General features: G+C 55.6%; 3 protein-coding genes across 3 annotated transcripts; 1 reads left to right on the forward strand and 2 right to left on the reverse strand.

The window, feature by feature from the left end:
- Window positions 1-3,151: 3,151 nt before the first annotated feature.
- On the forward strand, window positions 3,152-11,230 carry NCLIV_052960 (conserved hypothetical protein; the record flags this gene model as incomplete). Its single annotated transcript, XM_003884850.1, has 12 exons — window positions 3,152-4,511; window positions 5,349-5,462; window positions 5,652-5,701; window positions 6,111-6,247; window positions 6,829-6,894; window positions 7,436-7,519; window positions 7,873-7,924; window positions 8,371-8,442; window positions 8,730-8,809; window positions 9,603-9,859; window positions 10,083-10,156; window positions 10,673-11,230. The coding sequence occupies 12 exons, from the start codon at window positions 3,152-3,154 to the stop codon at window positions 11,228-11,230; spliced, it is 2,904 nt and encodes a 967-aa protein (XP_003884899.1).
- Window positions 11,231-13,649: 2,419 nt separating this feature from the next.
- NCLIV_052970 (hypothetical protein) lies at window positions 13,650-15,152 on the reverse strand (the record flags this gene model as incomplete). The annotated part of the gene is made up of 1 exon (XM_003884851.1): window positions 13,650-15,152. One exon carries the CDS (start codon window positions 15,150-15,152, stop codon window positions 13,650-13,652), a length of 1,503 nt encoding a protein of 500 aa, XP_003884900.1.
- Window positions 15,153-18,662: 3,510 nt separating this feature from the next.
- Window positions 18,663-21,798, reverse strand: NCLIV_052980 (hypothetical protein; the record flags this gene model as incomplete). Its single annotated transcript, XM_003884852.1, has 6 exons — window positions 18,663-18,880; window positions 19,237-19,513; window positions 19,816-19,957; window positions 20,400-20,519; window positions 21,067-21,236; window positions 21,547-21,798. The coding sequence occupies 6 exons, from the start codon at window positions 21,796-21,798 to the stop codon at window positions 18,663-18,665; spliced, it is 1,179 nt and encodes a 392-aa protein (XP_003884901.1).
- Window positions 21,799-22,827: the final 1,029 nt, after the last annotated feature.

Raw genomic sequence — 22,827 nt, forward strand, 5'->3', positions numbered from 1 at the left:
AAGGCAAGCAAACGAGAAACATCTGAAGGCCCGAGACTTACCGAACTCGCCGCCCATCGAGAAGCTCCACTTCGACCGTCGCTGGGGCGTCGTAGCTGCGCAGACAGCGGTCGTGCGGAACGAACACCAGGAGACGAAGACCGAGACAAACTTCCAGGAGGCGACGAGAAGAAGAAGGGAGAAAAACGTGCGTTCACGTCCAACAGACACACGCAGGGGCGCCTTCCACGTTTTTAGGACCGAAAAAAGACACCAAAGATTCGCGATTAGCCGGCGGCCTATGGTTCTGACACACAACCTTGGCCTAATTTCAGTGCACAGGGCGGGGACACTGCGAGGACGGAGACGTCCCTTGACCGCCCTTCTCGCGCGTCGCTCTTCCGGTGAACGTTCGAAATGCAGAAAAAAGTCTAACTCTACGGTGATGGCGACTCGAAATGCTTTGCTCTCCCCCCGAAACGAGGACACCAGAGCGAATGGACCTACGCCAGCATTTCCCAGGAGGCCTGGAGGTGCGGAAACTTCTTTTTGACGGACTCGGATGTCACGCGCATAATCAGCTGCCTGGACAAAAGAGACAGAGAGAACATGAAAGCGGCATTTCCACCAGGACAGCGGCCTCCCCGCAAGCGTGGACGGCGAGAGGAAACTGTCTCCAACGGGAGACCCGGAAGCAGCGGAAACCGAGAATACACCGAAAGGACGCACACAGCACACGGGCAAACGTGGCTTGGAGAACAGAACTAACAGATCTTCAGTTCGTCTCTCTCGCCTCGCTGTTCTTCTTCCCCGCTCTTCTTCCTCCCCGCTTTTCTTCTTCCCCACTTTTCTTCTTCCCCACCTTGCTTCTTCCTCCCCGCTTTTCTTCTTCCCCGCTTTTCTTCTTCCCCGCTTTTCTTCTTCCCCACTTTTCTTCTTCCCCACCTTGCTTCTTCCTCCCCACTTTTCTTTTTCCCCGCTTTTCTTCTTCCCCGCTCTTCTTCTTCCCCAGCCTGCTCCCGTTTGAGTTTATGCTCGTTTGCCTCCCATCCACGCGTTCTCTCGGCTAGAGAGGCATTTACTTGGCGATCTCCGTTTTCGGCCGAGTGGGGCAGTAGCTAACGTGGATTTTCTTCAGGTAGCGGAGAAAATCGACGCGAGGGAAGATCGCGTTTCTCATTCTGCTCCTCCCGTGCAGTCGTCGCGGTCCCAGAAACAGACGAGGGGGATCGGAGCCCTCTCTGGAAAGCACCTGCGAGAGACTCGCGCATCACACGCTTCGAGAAGGGAAACGAACTTCGAAGAAAACCGTCCGTTGCCTCTTCTCGTCTTCCTCAGACACAGAACGGACGTTCAACATATATACGTATATATATATATATATATATATATATGTTATATGGATGTAACCACGTATGTGTACGGGTTAGATATGCATTGGAAGATGGGGACATACGCCCATAGATCTGTTTGAGGCTCGTGGGAGTTTGACGCAAACGGCCCTTTTCAGAGGCGTGGAAGAACGACGGAAAGGAGACTCATGTGGACGCGTAACGCGAGACAAACGAAAAAAAACTTGCAGGGGAGAGCTTGCGCAGCCTGGAGAGTAGCGTTTTGACGTGGGAAATCGAGGAGTGATTGCTCTTTTTCAGGAAAATCCACGAGACAGAGTGGATGGGAAAGACACGACACGTGGCAGAGAAGAGAGAGAGTCTCTGTGCATGCGTGGAAAAAATCAGCGAGGGAAAAAAGATGGGAAAGCAAACAAACGACGGGGAGACTCCGGAAGGACGATTGTGCAGCGCAAGACAAGTTCGAGAAAGAACGAACACGATGAAGGGTGAAGGAGCAAACTTCGTCCCTCGCACAGAAACATTGGTCACAGTCTTTTTGGTGCAAAAAAACGGATTTTTTTTCTGGGAATGCCGACGACAAAGTGGAACGCTCCACAGACTGCACGGTTTCGTTTTCGATGCGCGGCAATCGTCGATTGCCACGGCGCACGAGGGAGCGAAGCTGCGGAGGCGCAGAGTTTTCTCTCACAAACAGAATAGGAAGGCCATTGCTTGGACAGTTGTCTCCGAGGAGATACCGACTGAAAAAGGAGAACTTCAGGCAAGAACGGAAAGAGAGGACTCGAACCGGTTTTGAGACTGCTCTCCGCCAGCACACATGCATGTGTGCTCTGCATGTGCGGCCTTTTATTTCTTCTGGAGAACAGTGTCAAGTTTTTTGCCAAAAAATAAAGAGGAATGTGGAGTAAGACAAGTGGAAGAAGCCGCCGAGTTCGGGGATTCGAATTTTTTCTCTCGCTGCACGAGATTAGCGTCCCGGGACGAAAGAAAACGCAGCGAATCGCGACTTGAGCATGTGTCGAGCGAACAAAACCAGCGGCGGTTCTAGCCTGTGCCCGTTTCGTCTTGAATGTTTTCGCGGTTTCTTCTTCTTGCCTTTTCGCCTTTCACCTCCCGTCTCTCCACTTGCTTCTTCACGCTTCTCTCTGGTCAAACTTGCGGGTTTCGTCCTTTAAACAAAAAAAAAACCGTTCCGAGAGACGGGCGGAAAGCCCCGCGCCGCGCAGCCTGGTCGACCGAAGCTGGGTCAAAACGCGACACCAGAGAGAGAGACACAGAACGGCCAAGAAAGGTTGCGACACAGGTGTTCCAGCCCTTGGCCCTCGCCTTCGACGCTACCTCCGCATCTTGTTCCTTTCCAAGACGATCGAGGAGGCGCGAAAAAAGAGAGGCCTTTTCTCGTCTCACGTCTCGCGGGGCAGACGCTACTCTCTACAGAAACACGCGTCTTTGTCACGCGTTTTCTCTCTTCACAAAGCGCGTTTTTGTGGGGGTTCAAGGAAAAGCAATTCAGCATGGCTGCCTTGCGCTCCTTGCTCTGCGTTTCGCGCCGTTCACAGCCTCCGCGACGCCAGCTGACGGCCTCGCGGCCTCCGAGGGGCCGAAGACTCGACAGCTCGGGATTTGAACGCGTTTGCACGTGCCACATCGCTCCCCAGACGCGAGCACCTTCTGTGGCGCATCTCCTTCGCAGCTGCCGGCTTGGGACTCCTCGCGTGCTGTCTTCTCGCAACTCCGACTTGTCTGCTGGGTTTTCTCTGTCATCTCCCCTGTCTCCTGGAGTCGTCTCTTCCTTCTCAACCACTGCCTCGCTGCCCATGGTGGGGAGAAGGAGAGCAGTCCGCGATTCCCGGTCGCCTTCGACGCGCGAGAACAAACCGCACACGACTCAGCCCCTCCGTCTCGCTGCTTTGCCTTGCCTTTCCTCTTCTCTCTCAACGGCTCGGTGCTCTCCTTGCTTTCAGTCTCAACTTTTTGCGTCTCCGGCAGTCTCCTCCCCTCTCTCCGCGGGAGTTGACGCTCAGCAGAACGCGCTCGCGACAGGAGACAGTGCCTCTGCCTCCAGGTCTTCTTCTCGCCGCCCCCCCTCCGATGTGGCCTTCATCTCGCGTCTCGCGTCCACTCTTCTTCCCGCTTCCTCTCTGTCTCCTGACCTCAAATACGGCGTCTCCTCTTCTTCGCCGTTACCGCTTGCCACTGCGCCCCTACCTACAGGGCTTTCCTCGATCTCCGTCAGTCCTCTTTCCCCCTTCTCTTTCTCTCTGTCTTCTCGTTCCTCCTGCCTTCCGTGCTGGTGCGTCACAACGCAGCTCTCCTTTCCCTCCGTGCCGCAATCTGTCTCCACGCGTTCTCTCTTCTCCTTCCTGAGACAACGGCCGCCTCCGTCTTCTTCGTCTTCGTCGTCTTCTCCTTCTCCCCCCCCTTCGACTCCTTCTCTCTCTTCTCCCTCTTCGTCTCCTTCTCTCTCTTCTCCCTCTTCGTCTCCTTCTCCTTCTTCTCCCTCTTCTCCCTCTTCTCCTTCTCCCCCATCTTCGTCTCCTTCTCCTTTTCCCCCCTCTCCCCCATCTTCGTCTCCTTCTCCTTTTCCCCCCTCTCCCCCCTCTTCTCCGTCCTTTTCTGCGGCCAGTTCCTCTTCTTCGCCGTTCTCCTCGGGCGACCAGGCTCTCCAAGAAGACTTGCCGAGGGCGGATGAAGCGGCGCGTAGACCGACGGAGGCGACCGGGGCTGCGGGGGTAGAGCCCGAGCCTCTGTTGCGAGGAAGCAAGCAGGAGAAACTGCGCAAGAAGCGACCGGTAAAGCCCGAGAGAGACCACTTCGCCTCCGCGTTTTCGCCTCCCTTCGCCGCGGAAGCGTTTCACCGGAGTGTTTCCCACCGACTTGTCGAGGAGGCAAGGAGACAGGAGACGGAAAGGCGAAGAAACGCAGGCAGGCGACAGGGGCCTCGCGCCGAGAGTGTGCGGCTGCCGAGCGAGAACGACGGCGAAGGCGAGGCAGGAAGAGAGCGAAGAGACAGAGTCGGGAGACGCCCGAGACGGAAAACTTCGAAGGCAGCGCCTGACCACCAACTCCACTACCCGCTGCTTGTCTCCTTCGCCGCCCTCTACGAAGATCTCGCCGTCCTCAAAAACCGAATTCTCTCCCAAAGCCGACGCGTCCGCGCTGTAATCACCACAGCAGGTACCCGAATATCTGCCACTGTACCTCGTCACAGAGGTCTGTGAGCCAGTAGATGTCCGTCCAACACCTTCTCCCTTCTCCATCTCTCTCCGGCCCCACCTCCACACATATGTGTATGTATGTATGTATGTATGTATGTATGTATGTATGTATGTATGAATGTATGTATGTATGTATGTATGTATGTATATGTTTCTCTATGTTTATGTATATGGATGCATATGGAGATCTGTGTGTGTTCTGGGTGCGTGTCTCCCTTTGTATCTGTGAATGAGTCGGCCCGTCTGTCTGTATCTCTCGCCTTTGTTGGCGAGGCCCCTGCCTGTACCTCCGCTGCGAATCTACGAGGAGCTAGAAACTGCCGCTCAGGCACGATGCGTTTAGCTCGGATGTTAAGGAGCACAGGAAATTCTACACACCTTAATTGGCGATGCATTGATATTCTTTTCGTCGTTCCCTGTGAAGTCGTCGATTCGTTCCAGCGCCTCTGTCACTCTCCCACTGTCAGCCTGTCTGTCGACGCCTGTGCCATCCGAGAGACTTGCGTCGTTTCCTTTCTTCGCTCAAGAGTTTCGCGCCTGCGTCCCGCTCGCGCTGGTGAGGCGCGTAGGGCTGCGTGGCTGTCGCTCTCTGACGAAGTGGCGAAACGCTCGCCCCGCCCCGAGAGAAGGCATGGAGGTCGATATACGCTGCCAGGAAGACGGCACCGACGCGTTCTTCGCCCTGACTCTGGGGCTCCTCTTTCTCCTTTCGTTCTCGTCTCTTTCGCCCACGGTCCCTCTTGTTTGGTGCTTCTCTTCTGGTCCCTTTCCGTTTTTTTGGTACCGGTCTCCGCAGCCTGCGGGCTCTGCTGGGTGGCGTACAACTGGGAAGATGTGCGACGCCGTCTGGGACTCGAAGGCGCTGCGGTGCTTCACGAGGGAATGCGGTCTCAAGAGCTCCAGTTCACAGGTAACAATTCCCAGTCAGCGATTTGGTCCGTCGTTCTCTGGCCGTCTGTCCTTTCTTTCTCCCTTCGCGTTCACGCGGTCTCGCCCTAAGGCTCCCCGTGTGGCTGTTTGTGTGTTGGTGTTTGTGTCTTTGTTCGCCGCTCTGTCTCGAATTCGCTCTTCTGCGTCTGTGCTCCTCTTTTTCTGACAGCGCGGGAGTTCTCCAAGCAACTTATCGACGACCTCCTACAGGATCATCGAGTACGGTCGGCCTTCCTTTTCGCTTTCTTCCGTTTTTCGTCGGCGTGACTTGACACATGCCAGAGCGCACCGCCCCGTCTCTCTCCTGTCCCCCGAGCGGGGCATCGACTCTGCATGCGTCCCCTCTCCCTCGCTTTCTCTCCCGCGTCTTCTTCTCTCTCTTTCTCTGTGTCCCTTTCTGCCTCCCGTTACTGTCGGTTCTTACTTGTCGTGCTTCCATGTGCCTCTTGCGCTTCGCCGTCCCTCGGCTGCTGCTCGTGTCTGTTCCGTTCCTTTCTTGCTTCCGCCTCCATCGACGCTTCTCTTGCTCTTGCCTCGCATCGGCCTTCCTTCATCCCGCCTGTCTCCCTCCTCCCTGTCTCCCTCCTCCCTGTCTCCCTCCTCCTTGTCTCCCTCCTTCCTGTCCCAGCTGCAGGCGGGGGCCCAGCGGTGGATCCAAGAACTCCTCAGCGCGAGTGACCGTGAGGCGACAGCCCTCGCAGTTCGCGTGCTGAACGGGGCGGAGGTCCAAAGCGCCATCAAGAACCTCCTCGACGACCTTGTTCGGTGCGAGATCGATTCTGCTGACAGCGAACTTTAGATCAGACCGAAACGGGGTTCTCTGACTGTTTTCTATCAAAACCCGCCTTCCACTGCTTTTAAACCCCCGCGAAACACTTTCCCCGAAAGCTCTAAACAGACTCGAGTCAACCCCGACCTACACAGGGCTGGAGAGACAGGCCACGGAAAAAGTGCGATGGGCACCAATAGCTGCACCATATATATATATATATAGAGAGAGAGAGCGAGAGAGAGTTATATATATATATATATATATATATATATAAAGAGAGAGAGTAGGTATATATAGAAGAGAAGGACAGAGTTAGATATATACATATATATATAGAGAGAGAGAGAGAGAGTTAGATAGAGATTTGAATATTATATGGGCAGATGCATACCGATGCATGCAAACACAGGTGGATTGGGAGCGGAAGCCGTTCAGCCAGATAAGCAGGAAAGGGGGGCCAACGCGAGCGGCCGTACCGGTTGCATTTCTTTTTCTTACCCTTTTCCTACTTCTTCGCCTCGCCAGAGGAAGCAGTTCTATCTCTTTTGCGCGTTTTGGTGTTTTTCTCCGCTAGGTATCTTTGTCAGAACGTTGCGGTGCACCAACAGGTCGCCGAACTGCTCAGTTATGCAATCAACTTGTAGGTTTTTCCTGTCCTTTCTGGTTCTTCGATATGTTTTGCCTTCTCGTAGCCGCTCGGTTCGATTCCCTGCGAGCGGCTCTGTGTGTCTGTTCTGCCTCGCGCTGCCTCGCGCTGCCTCCCGCGTGTTCTCTCCTGTCCCTCGTGTCCCTCTTGTCTCTCTTGTCTCTCTCCTTCTCTCCCGGGTTCGCGTTCTGCTTATCGCTTTCTGTTCTTGCCCTGGCCTCTCTGCGTTCTGCCTTTCCCCCCGTGCTTTTCGCCACACCATGCCCGCCGCCTGCCGGCTCCAGTCTCCTGTCTCTGTGACTCCTTGTCTTCTCTCCCTTCTTCTGTGTGGGGTCCGTGAAGGGGGTGGCTGCTGGGGCGGGCCCGCGCCCTCTGTTTTTCGTCTTCTTTGTCTTCTTGTGAATCTTTCCCTTTCCCGCGTGGTCGTCCTCACCTGCTTCCTGTCCGCGATCGCTTGCGCGTCACCCAATTCTTCTTCATCGGAGCGGTTTTCCTCTCCCTGTTCTCTCTCCTCTCTTTTCCCTCGCGCCGTCAGGCCTGTGGCTAAAGAGACAGCTGGTCGGTGGTGCCAAGAGCTCCTGCAGCGCCCAGACGTTCAGCAGGCCGCCCAGACTTTCGTGTAGGTTTTTGCGAGAAGGCAAAACGCGACGAGGCGTCTCAAAGAGAACGAAGCAACCGCCCGGAAGGCGCGAAGCAGGCCAGCTGCGATGCAGAGAGAGTTCAGAGAGAGAAGAAAACGAGACAGGCAGATTCGGGGTAGGACACCCGCCGATGCCTTTAGACGAAGGAGACGGAGAGAAAGGACGCATGCCTGGGAGGCGGCGGGAGGCTCTTGGGTGTTTTAAGCAAACATGCGGCGGAAACAACCTCTTTGTTGGAAAGCACTTTCGTTTTCTTTTCTTTTTTCTTTTTCTTTCCACCTCTCTTTTTCTTTTCTTTTCCCTTATTTTTCTTTTTCTTTTCTGTTTCTAGGAATGAAGCAGTTCTGAGCGACGCTGGCGTCCAGGCCCAAGCCGGAGAGTTGGTATGGCGTGTTTATCTCTCGCTGTCTCCGCCGCTTCTTTATTGGTTCTCCTTTCCGCGCTGTGGTCATCTATGTCTTCCTGTCGCTGTCCTCTCCCTTGGTTGCGTCTCGTTTGCGCCGCGTGCCGGCTGTCTCCTCCAATTCGACTCGGCGACACAGAACAGAGACATTCCTATGCATTAGCGAAATACCTGCACAAGCATTTTCACACATCTGGCTTTCCAATTCAGATATACACAGTTCATACACGTGCATCGGTACATGTTTCTGTACACGTTTACACACACATATATATATATGTATATATATATATATATTGACTGATTCACATTTTTGTGTGCATGTGGTGTGCGTGTCTGTAAATGTGGCTGTCGATAAGAAAAAGGGCGCGTTTTTGCTGCCTTCTGAGTTCCCTTGTCCTCGCTTCGCCTGTCTTCCCGCGTCAGGCGCATTGGTGCAGCCTTCGCGTCGTGAACGACCCGGCGACTGCTGATGCAACCCGCGACCTTCTGCTTCAGGTGAGGAAGAACGCGAAAATCACAACGGAAATGCCCTCTCTGTGTAGCTTCGAAATGCCATCTCTCGCGATCTCTCCGCTGACAGTGCAGAAGAGATTTCAATGGGGCTTCGTCGCCCCGCGTCTCGCCTCTCTCTCTGCGCCGATTGCAACTCCTGGAACTCGACGCGCAGTCGGGGGGGGTTTGGCGAGACCGCCGCATGCAAAGGCAAACGGCGGATCGGAGGGTTCTGAACTGCGTGCGACCAATAGTCGCCGAAAAGCTCTTTTCCGTCTCGGGTTGCTCAGGTTCTGGGAGACTCGACGCTCCAAAAGGTCGTCTCCGACTTCCTCTGGCGAGTCCTCAAGGGCGTCATGCAGCCGAGATGGTAACACAACGCACACCCGCATGCATGTGACAACGTCCTCGTACGGGAATGCCTGTGTATACGCCCTTGCTTCGATATACACATCCGCACAGATATGCATACATATCTATCAACATATCTACCTATCCATATATATGTATATATGTATAAATATATATAGATATATATAGATGTATATAGATATATATAGATATATATGGATATGACAGGAGAAGGATGTTTGTCACCAGATGTGTAGATCGGTGAGTATATTTTTCGTGCTGATGCACGCTGCTCCTTTCCGTCTCGGCTCTGGTGTGTCTGTGTGTGTGTCTCGACGCTTTCCTCATTGGTTGGCGGAGCCGTGCTCTATGCATGCAAGTGAGTGCATGCATTCTTCTTTGCCTTGGGAACTTGCGAAAGACGCCGCTGTCTTTGTATATGTCTATGCGCCTCTGGCTCCGCATACAAATATATATATATATATATAGATAGATAGATAGATACAGATATTTATAGATATATGTCCATATTGTGTGTAATGCATGGAACTCGGCGAAGAATGCTTTCCGTGGGAAGAACGGAAGGAAGGAGACAGAAGTAAAAAGGCTTTGCCGCTTTGGCGCACATGCGTCTTCTCCTTGCGTTGCATCTGCCTGTTTTCGCTGCCGTTTCGAGTGTCGCCTTCTGCTCTCCGTCTCTTTTTTCCCGCACCTTTTTCCCTCGCCATTCTGCATTTGTTTCCTCTGTTTCCTTCCTTCTTCTCTCCCCGGCCTTGGATTCTTCTCTCTGCCTGTCTCCCGTCGCGCCTCAGGCTCGGTGGCGGCGCCAAGGCGAGTGGGGCTGTCCCCGAAGAAGGCGCGAACTCGTCTGGAGCCTCAGGGAAGGAAGCTCAATCTTTTTCGGCTTCGCGTGATGGAAAGGCCGAACAGCGAGAGACCGAGACAGAGAAGAAGGGTACCCTCGACAGAGAGAAAGAGAAGGACAGACTCGAAGTCGAAGAGCTACGAGAGCGCTTGGAAACGGCGCTTCGCTCCTCACTTGACGAATCGAGGGACATCGTCGCTGTCGGTGAGATTCGCAGGCTTCTCTTCTCTCCTTTTCTTTTCTTTGTCGTGTTCTGGCTCCGTTCCGGCTTCTTGCCGCTCATTTTTTGGTGTCCTTGAAACATCTGGGGGCATGCGTTCTCGCAGCGACGATGCTGAGGAAGGTGTTGCCGGCGACAGGAGGCTGCTCCGATTTTTCCACGGATCGCTCCTCTCCTGAGTTTCCAATTTTTTCTCTTTGCATGCAGAGCGAGCGAGCGTGTCGCGTCTTCTTGCGCTCCTCGAGCAAGCGAATGGACACCTCCCGCCTCGAAAGGCCTCGGTAAATCCTTCACCTTATTCAGCCTCGACATCGACAACGTCCGCTGCCACTCGGGAACCTCCTCCATCGTCACCTTCGACGTCTCCTTCTTCGTCCCTTTCTCCCTCTTCTTCTTCTCCTTCCCCCACTTCTTCTTCGTCTTCTTCTCCTTCCCCCACTTCTTCTTCGTCTACTTATCTTTCTCATTCTGCTTCTTCTCTTTCTCCCTCCCCTACTTCTCCTTCTTCTCCTTCGTCTACTTCTCCTTCTTCTCCTTCCCCTACTTCTCCTTCTTCTTCTCTGTCTCCTTCTTCTTCTCTGTCTCCTTCTTCTACTCTGTCTCCTTCTTCTACTCTGTCTCCTTCTTCTCTGTCTCCTTCTTCTTCTCTTTCTCCTTCTTCTCCTTCTCCTTCTGCTTCTTTCTCGTCGCCCCCTGCTCCCGCGTCTTCTTCCCAGAAGCGGTTTGGAGCCGAAACGGCGGAGGCGCCTTCTCACCTTCTGGTCGCGACGCGTTCGCCTTCGACGTTTCTTCGGCAGCTTGATGCGTCTTCTGTCGAGACTGGCGACGCGAAAGAAGGCGATGAAATCGGGCAGGAGGGAGACGCGCGCCCGTCTTTTCTCCTGGTCCTTCCTGTCTCACCCGACGAGGCGCCTCAGCCGACCCCGCCTGGAAACGAAGACGCAACGGCCGCGGCGAGCGATGCACGTTTTGCGCGGGATGAAGCCGAGAAGACAGAACGGAGATACTCCCGGCGCTTTTCTCTCGCTGATTTGGCGAGACATGTCGACGGACAGCGAAGGCGAGAGAAAGAGATGGAAGAGGGAGTGAACAGCGCCGCACAGAGAGCGTCTGCGTACAGAGAGCGAGAGCGAGAAGAGGAAGAGGGAAACACACACTCTCAGCTCCCTTCTGCAGCTCCGCCTCTCCCGCATGAGGAGGCAGAAGCGACAAGGAGACTAACGGACGCTCTCGTGCGCCTCCTCCCCGCCGACACACGTTCGGGGTCTCCCTGGCGCGAGGGAAGAGAAGCCGATCGGCAAACGCGAGCGGCACGAGCGAGGACGCGGGAACGATCCGAGGAAAGGCGTGCCTAAGAAGAACAAAAACGCGCCACGGCTGTTTTTTCGCGCCGTAAAAGAACAGGGAAGATGAACAGAGGCACGCAAGAGAGAGAAAGGGTGCGATTTGCGAAAGGGGACAGAGCAGATGGAGCGGAGAAAGATGTGTGTGTGTGTGTGTGCGAGGGAAAGCCGTATCGGGGAGACGGGCATCCACACAAGGCAGGAAAATGCAAGTCGTCGTGGAGTGTGTCGCGAGTGCACAGACTCTCCTGCAGGCATCGGAGTTAAATCCGTTGCAACGACTATCGCCCCCCTGCTCGGATACGTGTGGCGAGCGACTGAGAACCACGAGGAGAGAGCTCTGCGCGACTCTCGGGGTTTGTGGCTGTGTGTACACGTGGAGCGACGTGCCGCTTCGTCTGCATGCGCACTGGCGCCAACCGTAGGCTTCAGGAGCCGTCGGAGCCGGGAAGTGCAGGCCGCTGTGTCTCTCGCCACAAAAGCCAGAGCTGCGGAAACCACGGGGGGGAGAGGGGGGGGCCAACACCCCTGACTCGGCGATGCCATTGTGCATATGCGTTTATAATATACATCGCAGCTGGTGTGAACTGTTTTGGGTAGATCTCTTCACATGTGAAAAACAGGGGGACGGGGAGCACGAGACGCGAAAAGAACGCGAGAGAAGCCTGCAGGATCTCCCGGGCACGTGTGGGATCCATGGCGCGTCTCGATTCGGGGCCGCGGCTGTCGCGAGTGTGTTTGGAGACGTGGTTGCATTTCTCACGACAAAAGGAGACACATGCGTTCTTGGAAAAAAAGGCGACGAGACAACCTCACGGCGTCGTCCAGTTGAGAGCTGAACGCAGCGGTAAAAAAAACTTTCCCCTTCACACACGCGGTCCGATCAAGCGCTTGCTCCCTTTTAGCACTCCGCAGTTTCTGTCTGCGCAGTCTCCACAGTCTGCACGACCCAGTTCTCCCGCTCGGTTCGCTTCTCGGATGGGCCAAGTTGCCAGGCAACTTGACAACTGCCTCTCCGTCCCCATCGAAACTGGGTGACGGCGAAGCGCTGCAGAGACGCCCAGAGTCTCTCAGTGGGTCTTCTCCCACTGAGTCCATCCTCGAGACGGCATGCATGCATGCATGCACCTGACCAGAGCAGATACAACATATACACCATCCATGACGTAGCGAGATGGGCGTCGCGAGATTCGAATGGATGCTCCGCTGCTTCTCGGTTCAAAGTTCTTGCAGACTTTCGAAAACGCCGTCGACCGTAGCTCTGTGCGAGGCGCCGTCTCGCCACACATGCCTCGCACAGGCAGATACCTGTCTGGGGGTCGCGGCTCCCAACTCTCAAACGCTCTCAGCTGACCCCGCTGAGCTCCGGTAGATGCACGCGTGCACTCGACATGGAGACGCTGACAAGTCTCGACCGCCCACCTGAACACGCTGGCCTCAGACACCTAACTCCTTCGAAGGCGCCTCCTCCCCCCTCCCCCCCCCCTGTCGAATAAACAGAGACATTATAGTACCTAGGATACTGAATATGACTCCAGTTATGAGATACAGATAACCAAGTTCTTTATGATTGCTGTACACCACCACCCCACTGGACTGCTTAAGACAGCTAAAAGTGTTATCTTGAATGTCTTTGTTTACCGGATCCAAGTTCTATTGTGCTTTTCATGACCACGCAACATTTAACTACACAACGTTATGCCAAGAAGGATCCCAGATTACCCTGAGTATCTTTGTTATATTAATACATGGTGTTCAATTGGTTCTATTTCCACAATAGTTATTATCTTAACTATGCTCTGCTAACACAATAGAACCCCGGATCCGCCCGTGAACGGGCGCACGGGCATCCCTGCATGCGATTTCCCGAAAATCCAAGCAAGCTCGGGGCAGCGTCCTCGCTCTCTGGTGTGTAGCTGCCTATCCTCGGGAAGTCCACGTCGCCCGAGAAACAAAACCGACGGCGCGCCGGTCCCCCGTCCCATGTGCGCTTTTCGGGGATCTCGAAAAGGCCAGAAGACTGTCCCCAAACATTTCGGCCTGGGGGCCTAGTTCTCGGCTTTCTCCGTCTCCTCTCGATTGTATGCACCGAAGGTGCGGCGTGCCTCTGTCTCCGGCGTGGCTCCTCCGCGGGGGAGACTGTGTGGTGTCAAGGCCCGCTGTCTCTTCTCGCGCGATCGAGGGAGTCTGCGGCCGTCCACAGCGGCCCGGGACATCGGGCCGGCCTCTGCTTCCTCGCGCGCTCTGCCTTACGTTTCGGCGCACTTCCGGAAGGCATCTTTGCTGTCTGTGCGCCTCCCGGTGGTCCTCGAGCGTTTGGCAGCTTTAGGGAAATCGCGCAGTCCACGGCACACGCCTGGCGCCTTAACTGGACACTCGAACCTTCGCGATCCTTTTCAGTCTGGGTGGTGGTTTGCAGGCGGAGTCTCTCTCACGGCACGACATCTACGGCGCGTTCGGGCTTCTTTGGCAGACCGGGTTGCGGTTTCCTTGGCCCGTCGGCCTCGGTTTCCTCGACTATCAGATCCCTTGCGGATTCCTCGTCGTCTTGCAAGCTGAGCATTCGCTTGAGCTTCCGCGCCGCCTCGCCTTTCTCCTCATGCACTAGCCTGTTGACAGCCGCGTAGCTCATCCGGACCGCGATGACCGAGAAAAGACGTTCCAGCGCGATGAGCATGCGCGGGATGAATTCGAGGAGAAACTCTGCGAGGGCCTGCGCGACTGCGTTCGACGCCACAGAGTGGCAAAAGTCATACAGAACGGAGGCTGCGGCGTAGACCGCGAGGTACAATGCCCAAACAAGTTGGACGCCCGCCACCACGTTCGGGTGCTCAAGCGCCTGTTTGACGCGCGCGGATGCCTTCGCTCGGATCGTGTCCACGGACTCAAGAAACCCCGCGAGGCCGGTCTTCCGCACAGCGCGAATCGAACCGTCAGATGCCCGGGACTGAGTGCCCTGCTCGGCCTCACGGGTTCTCGCGTCGGCGCCTGCCGGCTTCTCCGAGGCATCTGTCTCTGATTCCTGTTCCTCTGATTCCTCTTCCTCCGATTCCTCTTCCTCCGATTCCTCTTCATTTGCGGCCTGCTCGTCGTCCGTAGCCGTCTCCGCTCCTTCGTGAGACTCCTCGTGCATCGTCGTCACGGACATGATGACGGCGAAGACACCCGCGGCGAGGACCGCGGCGAGGAAGGCAGGCTGGAGCATCTTCTCCGTCCGCGTCTCCCGAGCGCGCACGGCGCGCGATCGGCGACTGCGAGAGCGCCTCGCGCGCCGGGGCGAACGTCTCGGCTTCTCGTCGGCCGCGTTTGGCTGCTGCTCGTTCCTGATCTCTTCGCCTTGGCGCAGATCCGCCGCTTTTCCCACTTCACTGACAAGTCCCCGTTCCCGCCCGGCGGCTGGGTTTGCGAAACGGTCCTCGCCTGGACGCAGCGCCTGTCGCGCCGCGTCGAACGCACTGAACTCGCGCCCCTGACCCGCCAAGAAGGCTGCAGTTTCCCTGGGGAATCCCTCGCGGCCTTCGAAGACACCATGCGCGTCTTCCCAACGCGCGAAGGCGCCCCCAGTGGAGCTCTCGGCTCCTGCGCGCTCAGCATCTCGATCCTGTGGAAGACTGGTGAACGCCGTCGCGTTTCCTTCGGAGAAAGCGGAAGACAGGCGTGCAGTTCGCGTTCCACTTTCAATCGCGTCGACTTGTGTCACGAATGCTGCGCCGTCGGCCGCGCGTTCTTGGCCTTCCCCGGCTGGTGCGTCCAGGCGCGTTCGTGGCTGCCACGGCAGTCCAAGGAAGGCAGAATCGGCAAGAGGCGCTGGGGCGTACGCGGCGGCGCTGAAGAGGATCGGTGCACAGAGGACGAGGGAACTGAAGAGTTCTTTAAGTGGAAAGGGGCGACGCGGCCGCAAGCCCGTAGAGCGGGGCGACGGCGCAGGAACCATCGGGAAGGGAGGAAACGAGAGGAAAGCGGGGACGAAAAGGTGGGAAAGTCGAGATAAAGAAGGGGTAGGGATTCGCCTGTTTCGGGGAACACGGCGCGAGAGAAAGAAGGGACCGCGGGGGAGAAGCGCCGAGAAGTGCGCTCGCGACTGAGGGAAAGACGGCGTTTCTGTTTCGCTCGCTCCGCGCGCTTTGCGGCCGAAAGACGAACAAGTGGAGAACACGTAGGGTTTCAATCAGGTTTCAATCTGTCTTTATGGGGCTGTGTATCGATACAGGGGAGAGACGCCTCTAGGACGCGTCGGAGAACGCCGGGAGGTACGGCTCGCAGGACATCGGGAATCACAGATATATGCGACTCTGAACCTGAGGGTGCCGGAGAGACCGTCTGAACTCCCGCCTCCCGTGGCCTTTTTCCCGGTTTCCGCTGCTCGCGAGGCAAATCTTTCCTCCTGTCAGAAGCGAGAGGCCTCGTGGAAGCCCCGCCTGGACAACGCTGCTCGGGACGCTCTCCAGGAAAGGCGAGAGAGAGCCAACGGCGAGGCTGCCGTGAAGGCGCAGTTCCGGCTACTCGAAAGCCCTCGCAAACACGACTGGCCTGCGTCAACACAAACGACGGATGTGGAAAACTGCGGTGAGGAAAGGACATGGAACCTACGCACGAGAAACGTTCGCCGAAGCACATGCAACGCGCCGCATCACCTGTGCTCTCGGGCGTCTCGGTGCATGCAGATCGCGTCTGCGCCGCACATCTTTTTGTCTCTCTTCTTGGGGGGAGAAACGGGGCATTACCCCTGGCGCGTTCCAGACGGAGACACCAGCCGCTCGCGCACAGCTGAATCTTGCCCAGGAGGCGCGGAGCGCACGCGCGCGCGCAGACCTGCCCTCGCCGTTCGTCGGTTCGGACGTGTTTTCACCGCTGTAGCCTCAAACTCTGGCGAGGAAGGTGCGAAAACAACAAAGATGGCGCAGAGACCGAGCCTTGGAGGAGAGAAACTCCTCTTCAACTCTGAGAGAGACGACTGCGTACTCGCGCAAAAAAAGGACAGCGATGCTCTCGAAGGCCGCCCGGCGGCGCCCGGGACTCGGGTTGGTGGGCGGCAAAGGCGACCGGAGTTGTCGAGCACACAGGCAAGAACGGGGCTAACCAGGAGGCAGAACCCTAAAAGAGAGGAACGGCACACTTTTTGGCAAAAAGAGGCGGTCTCTTTACTGCGAGTGAACGCAAAACAGTGCCGGCGCAGTGCCTCAGACGCGAGGTCTCTCTCGGGCGAGTCTTCGACTCGCGGAAACACATCGGGGACCAGACGTTACGGTCCTGCAATTGCACACGCGGAAGAAACTGATTGTGGCTCTCACGTGCCTCTCCTCTGAACCGCTGGTGTCTAGAAAAATACACACAGGTAAAGGGGACCGTACGCAGGAATCTGAATATATCGTGTGCTCGCGGGACCGACAAACGTCTTGACTGTACGCGGCTTTCCTTTCTGTGCCGCTCCGGGGGACATCGAACGCAGGCCTGTCTTTCCAAGGCGGAGCACGACGGGAGACAAGACGGTAATCTTTTTCCACGCTGCGAGCGACGCATTCCAAACGGTCTCGAGCGCGCGAATTCTCTGGTTCCCCCAAAAGTCCGCCCCGCGCACAGTATGTTGTGTGGCAGTGTGGTCTCCACTTCAGGACAACGCACGAAATTCGCAAGGTGATCCTCTCCGCGACAGCCCCCCAATTCTGAGTTTCGCACACACACACAGAGCGCGGGACAAAAAGCGTGAAGGTAACGGTTTCCGTATCTGTGGGAATGTTTACTTTTAACACTGGACCAAGCCTCCGCGCGTGGCGCCGCGACACACGAAACTTTCGCGAATTCGGAGGACGCTCCATTCTCAACTTCGAGCAAGCGGCGAAGTTGTGCGCGTTTCACGGGACCCAGAGGAAGCGGCGTGAACAGAGGATTGTTCGCTGCACGTGATTTCGAACCGCGGACTCTCTGGAACCGCTCCACACTTGTTTTAGGATTGTGGCGCCGTGTGCGCACTGCTCGCAGCGGGCGTTAGCGACAAAGTCTCCCACAGATCTCGAGTCGAAACGGCCAAAATGCGTTCATGTACGCCTGAGCTCAGGCGGCGTGATGCAGAGGCATCCATACACCGGCTAGACACCGAACCGGCGTTCGAAAAACGCAGCCAGTCGGCAGACGCGTGGCAGCTGAAATTTGAAAGAACCTTCAAGAAGGCTTTAACTGCGAATAGGTTTCTTCCTTTTCCTCTGATCGTCGCTGCGAAACCATCTCCTGACGTGCATATATATATATATATATATATATATATATATACGTGTAACGAGAACAAAGTGGAGGGCGGAGCGATACAGCTAGACGGTGGTTCGAAAAAACGTTTGCGTGTTTTCCTTCTCTTTGGTCCGGCTCCGGACCTCTTGCAGGAGTCGATTGCCTGCTGCTAAATCTGGGAGAGAAAAAGGAACGGAAGGGAGAAAAACGGAGAAGGGGAGAGGGAAGGGAAATGGGAAGAGAAGAAGAGAAAAGGAAAGAGAAGAAGGGAAAAGGAAAGAGAAGAAGGGGAAAAGGGGAAAGAAGAAGGGAAAAGAAGAGAGAAGAGCAAAGGGGGAGAGAAGGTTTCTGGAGAAATTCCTGGACGCCGAGTTGAATAGACCGAATCCTTGCAGCTCGGCGAACGGGGAACTCCCGCGACGAAGGGACGGCAAAACCGAACTCATGCCTTTCCACGAGACAACTCCAGTTCTATGAGATGCAGACAACCGAGTTCGTTATGACTGCTGTACACCACCACCCCACCGGACCCCGAAAGGCTCTGGACAATCGAAGGGAAAGTATGCACACGAAAACAAACCGAAGACTGCCAAATCAAAAGAGAACACAGACCGGATTGACATCACACAGACACAAAAAAAGCCGCAGTGGCTGCATTGGTAAATACGCGGCCAAGAAAATCCCAGAATGTTCCCTCACGAGAAAAGGACACACCACCGCGCGAGAGCCCGTCTTTTCGTCGCGGATTCCCTCTCCACAGCACCACAGAAAAAGTGACCCTGAATGTGTTTCCGCCCTCCCGCTAGCGACGCAGCACAAGGACACACACAGCTCTGCGCCCACGTATATTCGGCAGATTTCGTTTGCGCATGCAGTCGCGATCGACACGCATGCGAACGCAATGTGAGCGAGTTCAGAAGGTCAGAGTTCTCAAAAACGTGTCTTCTTCTCTGTACACTCCGGGGGAACGGGGACGTTTCCCCTCGACTTCCCTCCAGTCCCTCTCGCGCCAACTCTCCACGCGCTTCAAAATCCCATTTGTCTGCGCTTTTTGCCTGCGCTCTTTCTTCCCAACCACTTGTCTCTCTTCCCACAAGCACATGCCGCGCCTGCGCAGTTCCTCCTAGACGAGACGTGCATGCACGTGGCGTGCACGCAGATTCTGGCGAGAGGATTCGACTTCGAGGGCGCGACACTCCCGCACGGTCGCCCGCAGCTTCACTTAAAAATCGGCGTCGAGCACGAATTTCTGCTGCTCTTTGTCGGCCATGACGCCCGCCTTCTGGTACTCGCCCACGCGCTTTTCGAAGAAGTTTGTCTTTCCTTGGAGGGAAATCAGTTCCATCCAGTCGAACGGATTCGTGGCGAAGAAGATCTTTGGAACGCCCAAAGAAGTCAGCAAGCGGTCGGCGACGAACTCAATGTACTGCGCCATCGAGCCTGAGGAAGCGAGGCCGCGCGACAAGACACCGAGATCGAGAAACGAGGCTCGAAAGAGACGCGAAACACACGTACCAAGAAGGCCGCTCGAGACACAGCCGCACGCACACGCTGCACTGACCTGCGGATCCTGCCGAAGACACCGGCGCACAATCGCAGCGACAGCACCCGGGGCCACGAAAGCGAAGAAAAGGCCCCCAGAGGAAAAAGAGATAGAGGCAACAAAAGAGAGACACGGCATACGTGTTTCGCGTTTTTCCTCCTCCCTCACACACCGGCTGCGGTCTTGATGCCGCCGCCTCAGCCCTGCAGGCGACGGGGGGCTGGGGGGGGATCGCAGCCTTCTCTCGACTCACGGTTGTTCATTCCAATGAGATCAACGGGAAGCGCCTCGCAGATGAAGGCTCGCTCGACGGTGACCGCTTCTCGGACCATGTCCTGCACGACTTTGTCCGGGAGTTTGTTTTTCAGCTGCGAGTAGAGGAGACAGGCGAAGTCCGCGTGGAGCCCTTCGTCGCGGGAAATCAACTCGTTGGAGAAGGTGAGCCCCGGCATCAATCCACGCTTCTTCAGCCAGAAAATCGAGCAGAAACTGCCACTGAAAAGAATGCCTTCCACGCACGCAAACCCCACCTGCAAACAAAGAAATCGCGCAAAAAATTCGAGTTCCAGAATTCTCAAAGGCCTGTGCCCAGCACACAGACGTCCCGGTCGGTCGAAAAACACCTTGGCTCTCCTCCCCTGTCTGTCTGCCCATCGCCATCTACACGGTTGGGAAATCTACACTCATACATTCGTCTCTTTCACGAGATAAATAAATGTGTGTGTATACATATATGTATATGTGTATATAGGTTAAAAGGCGCTTTCAAATGGAGATGCATGCAGGGCGCTGAGACCCCGGATTTTTGAGTCAGAACGCGACATTGTCTTACGAGGCGCTCCGCGAAGCAGTTTCTGTTGTTGATCCACATGGCCGCCCATGCCGCCTTCACAGCCACGGCCTTCACGTTGTGGACGGCGTCGAAGAGCTCCATTTTTTCCTTCTCGTCGCGAATGTATTGATCGATCAGGAGACTGCGCATGCACAGAGAAAGCCGCTTTAAACATGCAGCGAAAAAACCGCTCTGATCCACGGGAGTCTCTCGCCACGGATTCCTGGCGAGCGGCAGGCGCCTCCAGAGACCAGCGACGTGTTTCCGTAGCAAGCAACGGTCGCGCGCTTCCTATGAGGCCTGTCGATGTTCGCACACTCGCTCTTTGGCCGAAACAGGGACACGCATGAACCTCCACACACGTTTCTAACAGAACCTGTCTGCAGAAATCCCTCTCGTCAATTCGAGAGAGACGCCCAGGGTATTATCCTGCGACTTGCCAGTGTATACACCCCACCTAGCAACCTCGCGGCCTCGAAGCAAAAATGGCAACGTACGAGCAAGAAAAAAGCTCCGGGAAGCACTGAAAAACCTCGATTCCCTCCGGCGTCTTTCGTCGCCCCTTTCCTCCGGGCCGTGCTCACCTGTAAGTCTCCGAGTGGATGTTCTCCATGGCAATTTGGAATCCGTAGAACGCGCGTGCTTCGGGGATCTGGATTTCCGACAAGAACTTCTCCGCCAAATTCTCCAGGACAATTCCATCGCTGAAGGAAGACTCCACGCAACAACACATCTGAGTCTGGGAACGCGCCGGGAAGAAAGCGAAGAACATGCCCTGAACCGTAGAAACAGTCTCCTTCAGCCTGAACCCGGTGCATGCGCAGTGCCGATCTGCACATGCAAAGTTATACACTATATATAGTATATATATAGTATATATATATATATACTATATATATATATATATAGTGGATGGAGTTGAGCCTATGGATATGCAGCATTCGGTGTACTGGTGAGTCTCTGCGCAGTTGGTAGATCGGTTGCCCCACAACGCGTGGCGAATCGGAGCCCCTGCCGAGAATGCACACTGTCTCTGTCGGATTCGACGCGTCGGAGCTAGAGAGAACCCTAGGGCACAGGATCCTCCAGGAGGGGACAGCTTTTTCCGGGGAGTATATACTACGAGTTGGACATTCAAGCTCTAAACCAGCAGTCCAACTCGTAGTATATACTCCCCAGAAAAACGGAGTTTCTGCGACCGATTGAGAGGCGGCGCGCGAAGCGTCTCTACTCTGTGCGAAGGCGAAGTACCTGGCTGCAAAGAAGGCGAGAACGTATTTGATAAAGTGCTTCTCGTTAGAGTTCAGAGACTCCCAGTGCGTCATATCTTGAGCAAGATCAATCTCCTCAGCAGTCCAGAAAGACGCCTCCTGCTTCTTGTACATCTCCCAGATGGCGTGGTGTTGAATCGGCAAAATAACCTGACACCACGCACACACACGCGCGCGAACGACAGAACGCGTCCAGCCACGAAGATCTATGGGAAACTATCGTAAACTCCGCGACAAGAAAGGCCACAAGCAACGCCGCACACGAGTCGGTCAACATCTCTCTCCATTGCGAATTCCCTAACGGTCGAGCCCCAGAGACTCCACACGTCATCTCTTTTTGCAGTGAAACCACAACCTGGCCTAGGTTCTCTTCCGAACCAGCTTCACAGACGTGTATCCTAAGAAACGAGTACACTTCTACAGCGCAACGAAAAGAGCCGTGCGGTGTTGCTTTCCTTACCCATCGGCGGGGATTGGCGATGAGGAGGGGTTCCTCGGACTCCTTCTCCTTCATCTGCTGACTGAGAAGTTTCTGCTCGGGAGTCCGGTACTTTTCCACTATCGTGGAGAGTTTCTTCGGGTCTGTCGCCGCCTCGAGAACCTCGGGGCTTGTTAACCACGCCGTCGACGGAGAGGCATCCTTGGCCGACGAGGCTAGCCGGGTACCAGCGACGTTGTTAAGCAGACACGGAGAGGGCGTCGTAGGCGCCATGGCGCTTAGAGAAGTGTTTTAAGGGGAGACACGAGGGCAGAAAACAAAAGGCAAAAGACACTGTCGCGAGCGGCGCGTACACCGGGACGCGGAACGGCGTAGAGCTGGCGAGAAGAAAGAATGGGAAGACAGCCAAAGATCGCGGGAGACGAGCAGCGAGAACAAAAGGACAAAAAAAGGGGGGGAGAAAGGAGCGAAAAAAGACGAGTGTCGCAGGAGGCCGTGGAAGGGGTTGACGACGTCGCCTTGTTTTTGGCAGAGAGTTTCGAGAGAATGGAAATCGCTGGTTTGCGGTGACGCGAGAACGCGAGGTTTCCGTGCCTCCCGCACAGAGGAGGGTGATTCTTGCGCAGCGTGGGGATGTCCGTGAAGAGTCAAAAAAAGAAGAGCGTTTGAAGATTATTCGCCTCGCGGAGGACAGAACTGACAACCTGTACTTTTGCCGGTGCGAGAGAGACAAGACGCGCTGGAGACACACGGGGGTTGGAACCACGCGGCTACGGCAAGAAGGGAGGGGGGGGGATGTGGCAAAAGCTGCTGAGTTTTCCAAGGCGCACAGAGTGGAATCGTCGCAAGTTCCGCGTGCCTGAAACCGTGTGGAGCGAAGCAAAAACAGTCTGAACCACTTGGCCAAAGAAAAAAGCGGTTTTCATCGTCACGAGTGGGGCTACCAGCGGAATTTAACCGACCGCGACAACCCACCAGGAAAAGACCGCGCGCGTGGAGACGCCCCGTGTGGCATGCGTGCGTGTGTGTGCAGTCTGGAGGTTCGGGAAAAAGCGACGTCGCGAATTCCTGTCCCACATTTTAAGTACCGACAGCCGCGGCAAATCTTTTAAGAGTCTAAAAGAAAACCCTTCGGAGAAAATCTCGCGGGATTGTCCGTGGAATCGCCCCGTTCCAGGTGACGAGGTTGAACCGACCCCACCAAACCACACTCGATTGAGAATTGCTGCGAGCTCTTCGAAACTGACACGCCAGAAAACACTTTTCACGCGAAAAGGTTGAATGGGCCGTTCAACATTTCTT

Source organism: Neospora caninum, chromosome X (genome assembly GCF_000208865.1).
Source record: "Neospora caninum Liverpool complete genome, chromosome X".
In the NCBI taxonomy this organism is placed as follows: Eukaryota; Apicomplexa; class Conoidasida; order Eucoccidiorida; family Sarcocystidae; genus Neospora; species Neospora caninum.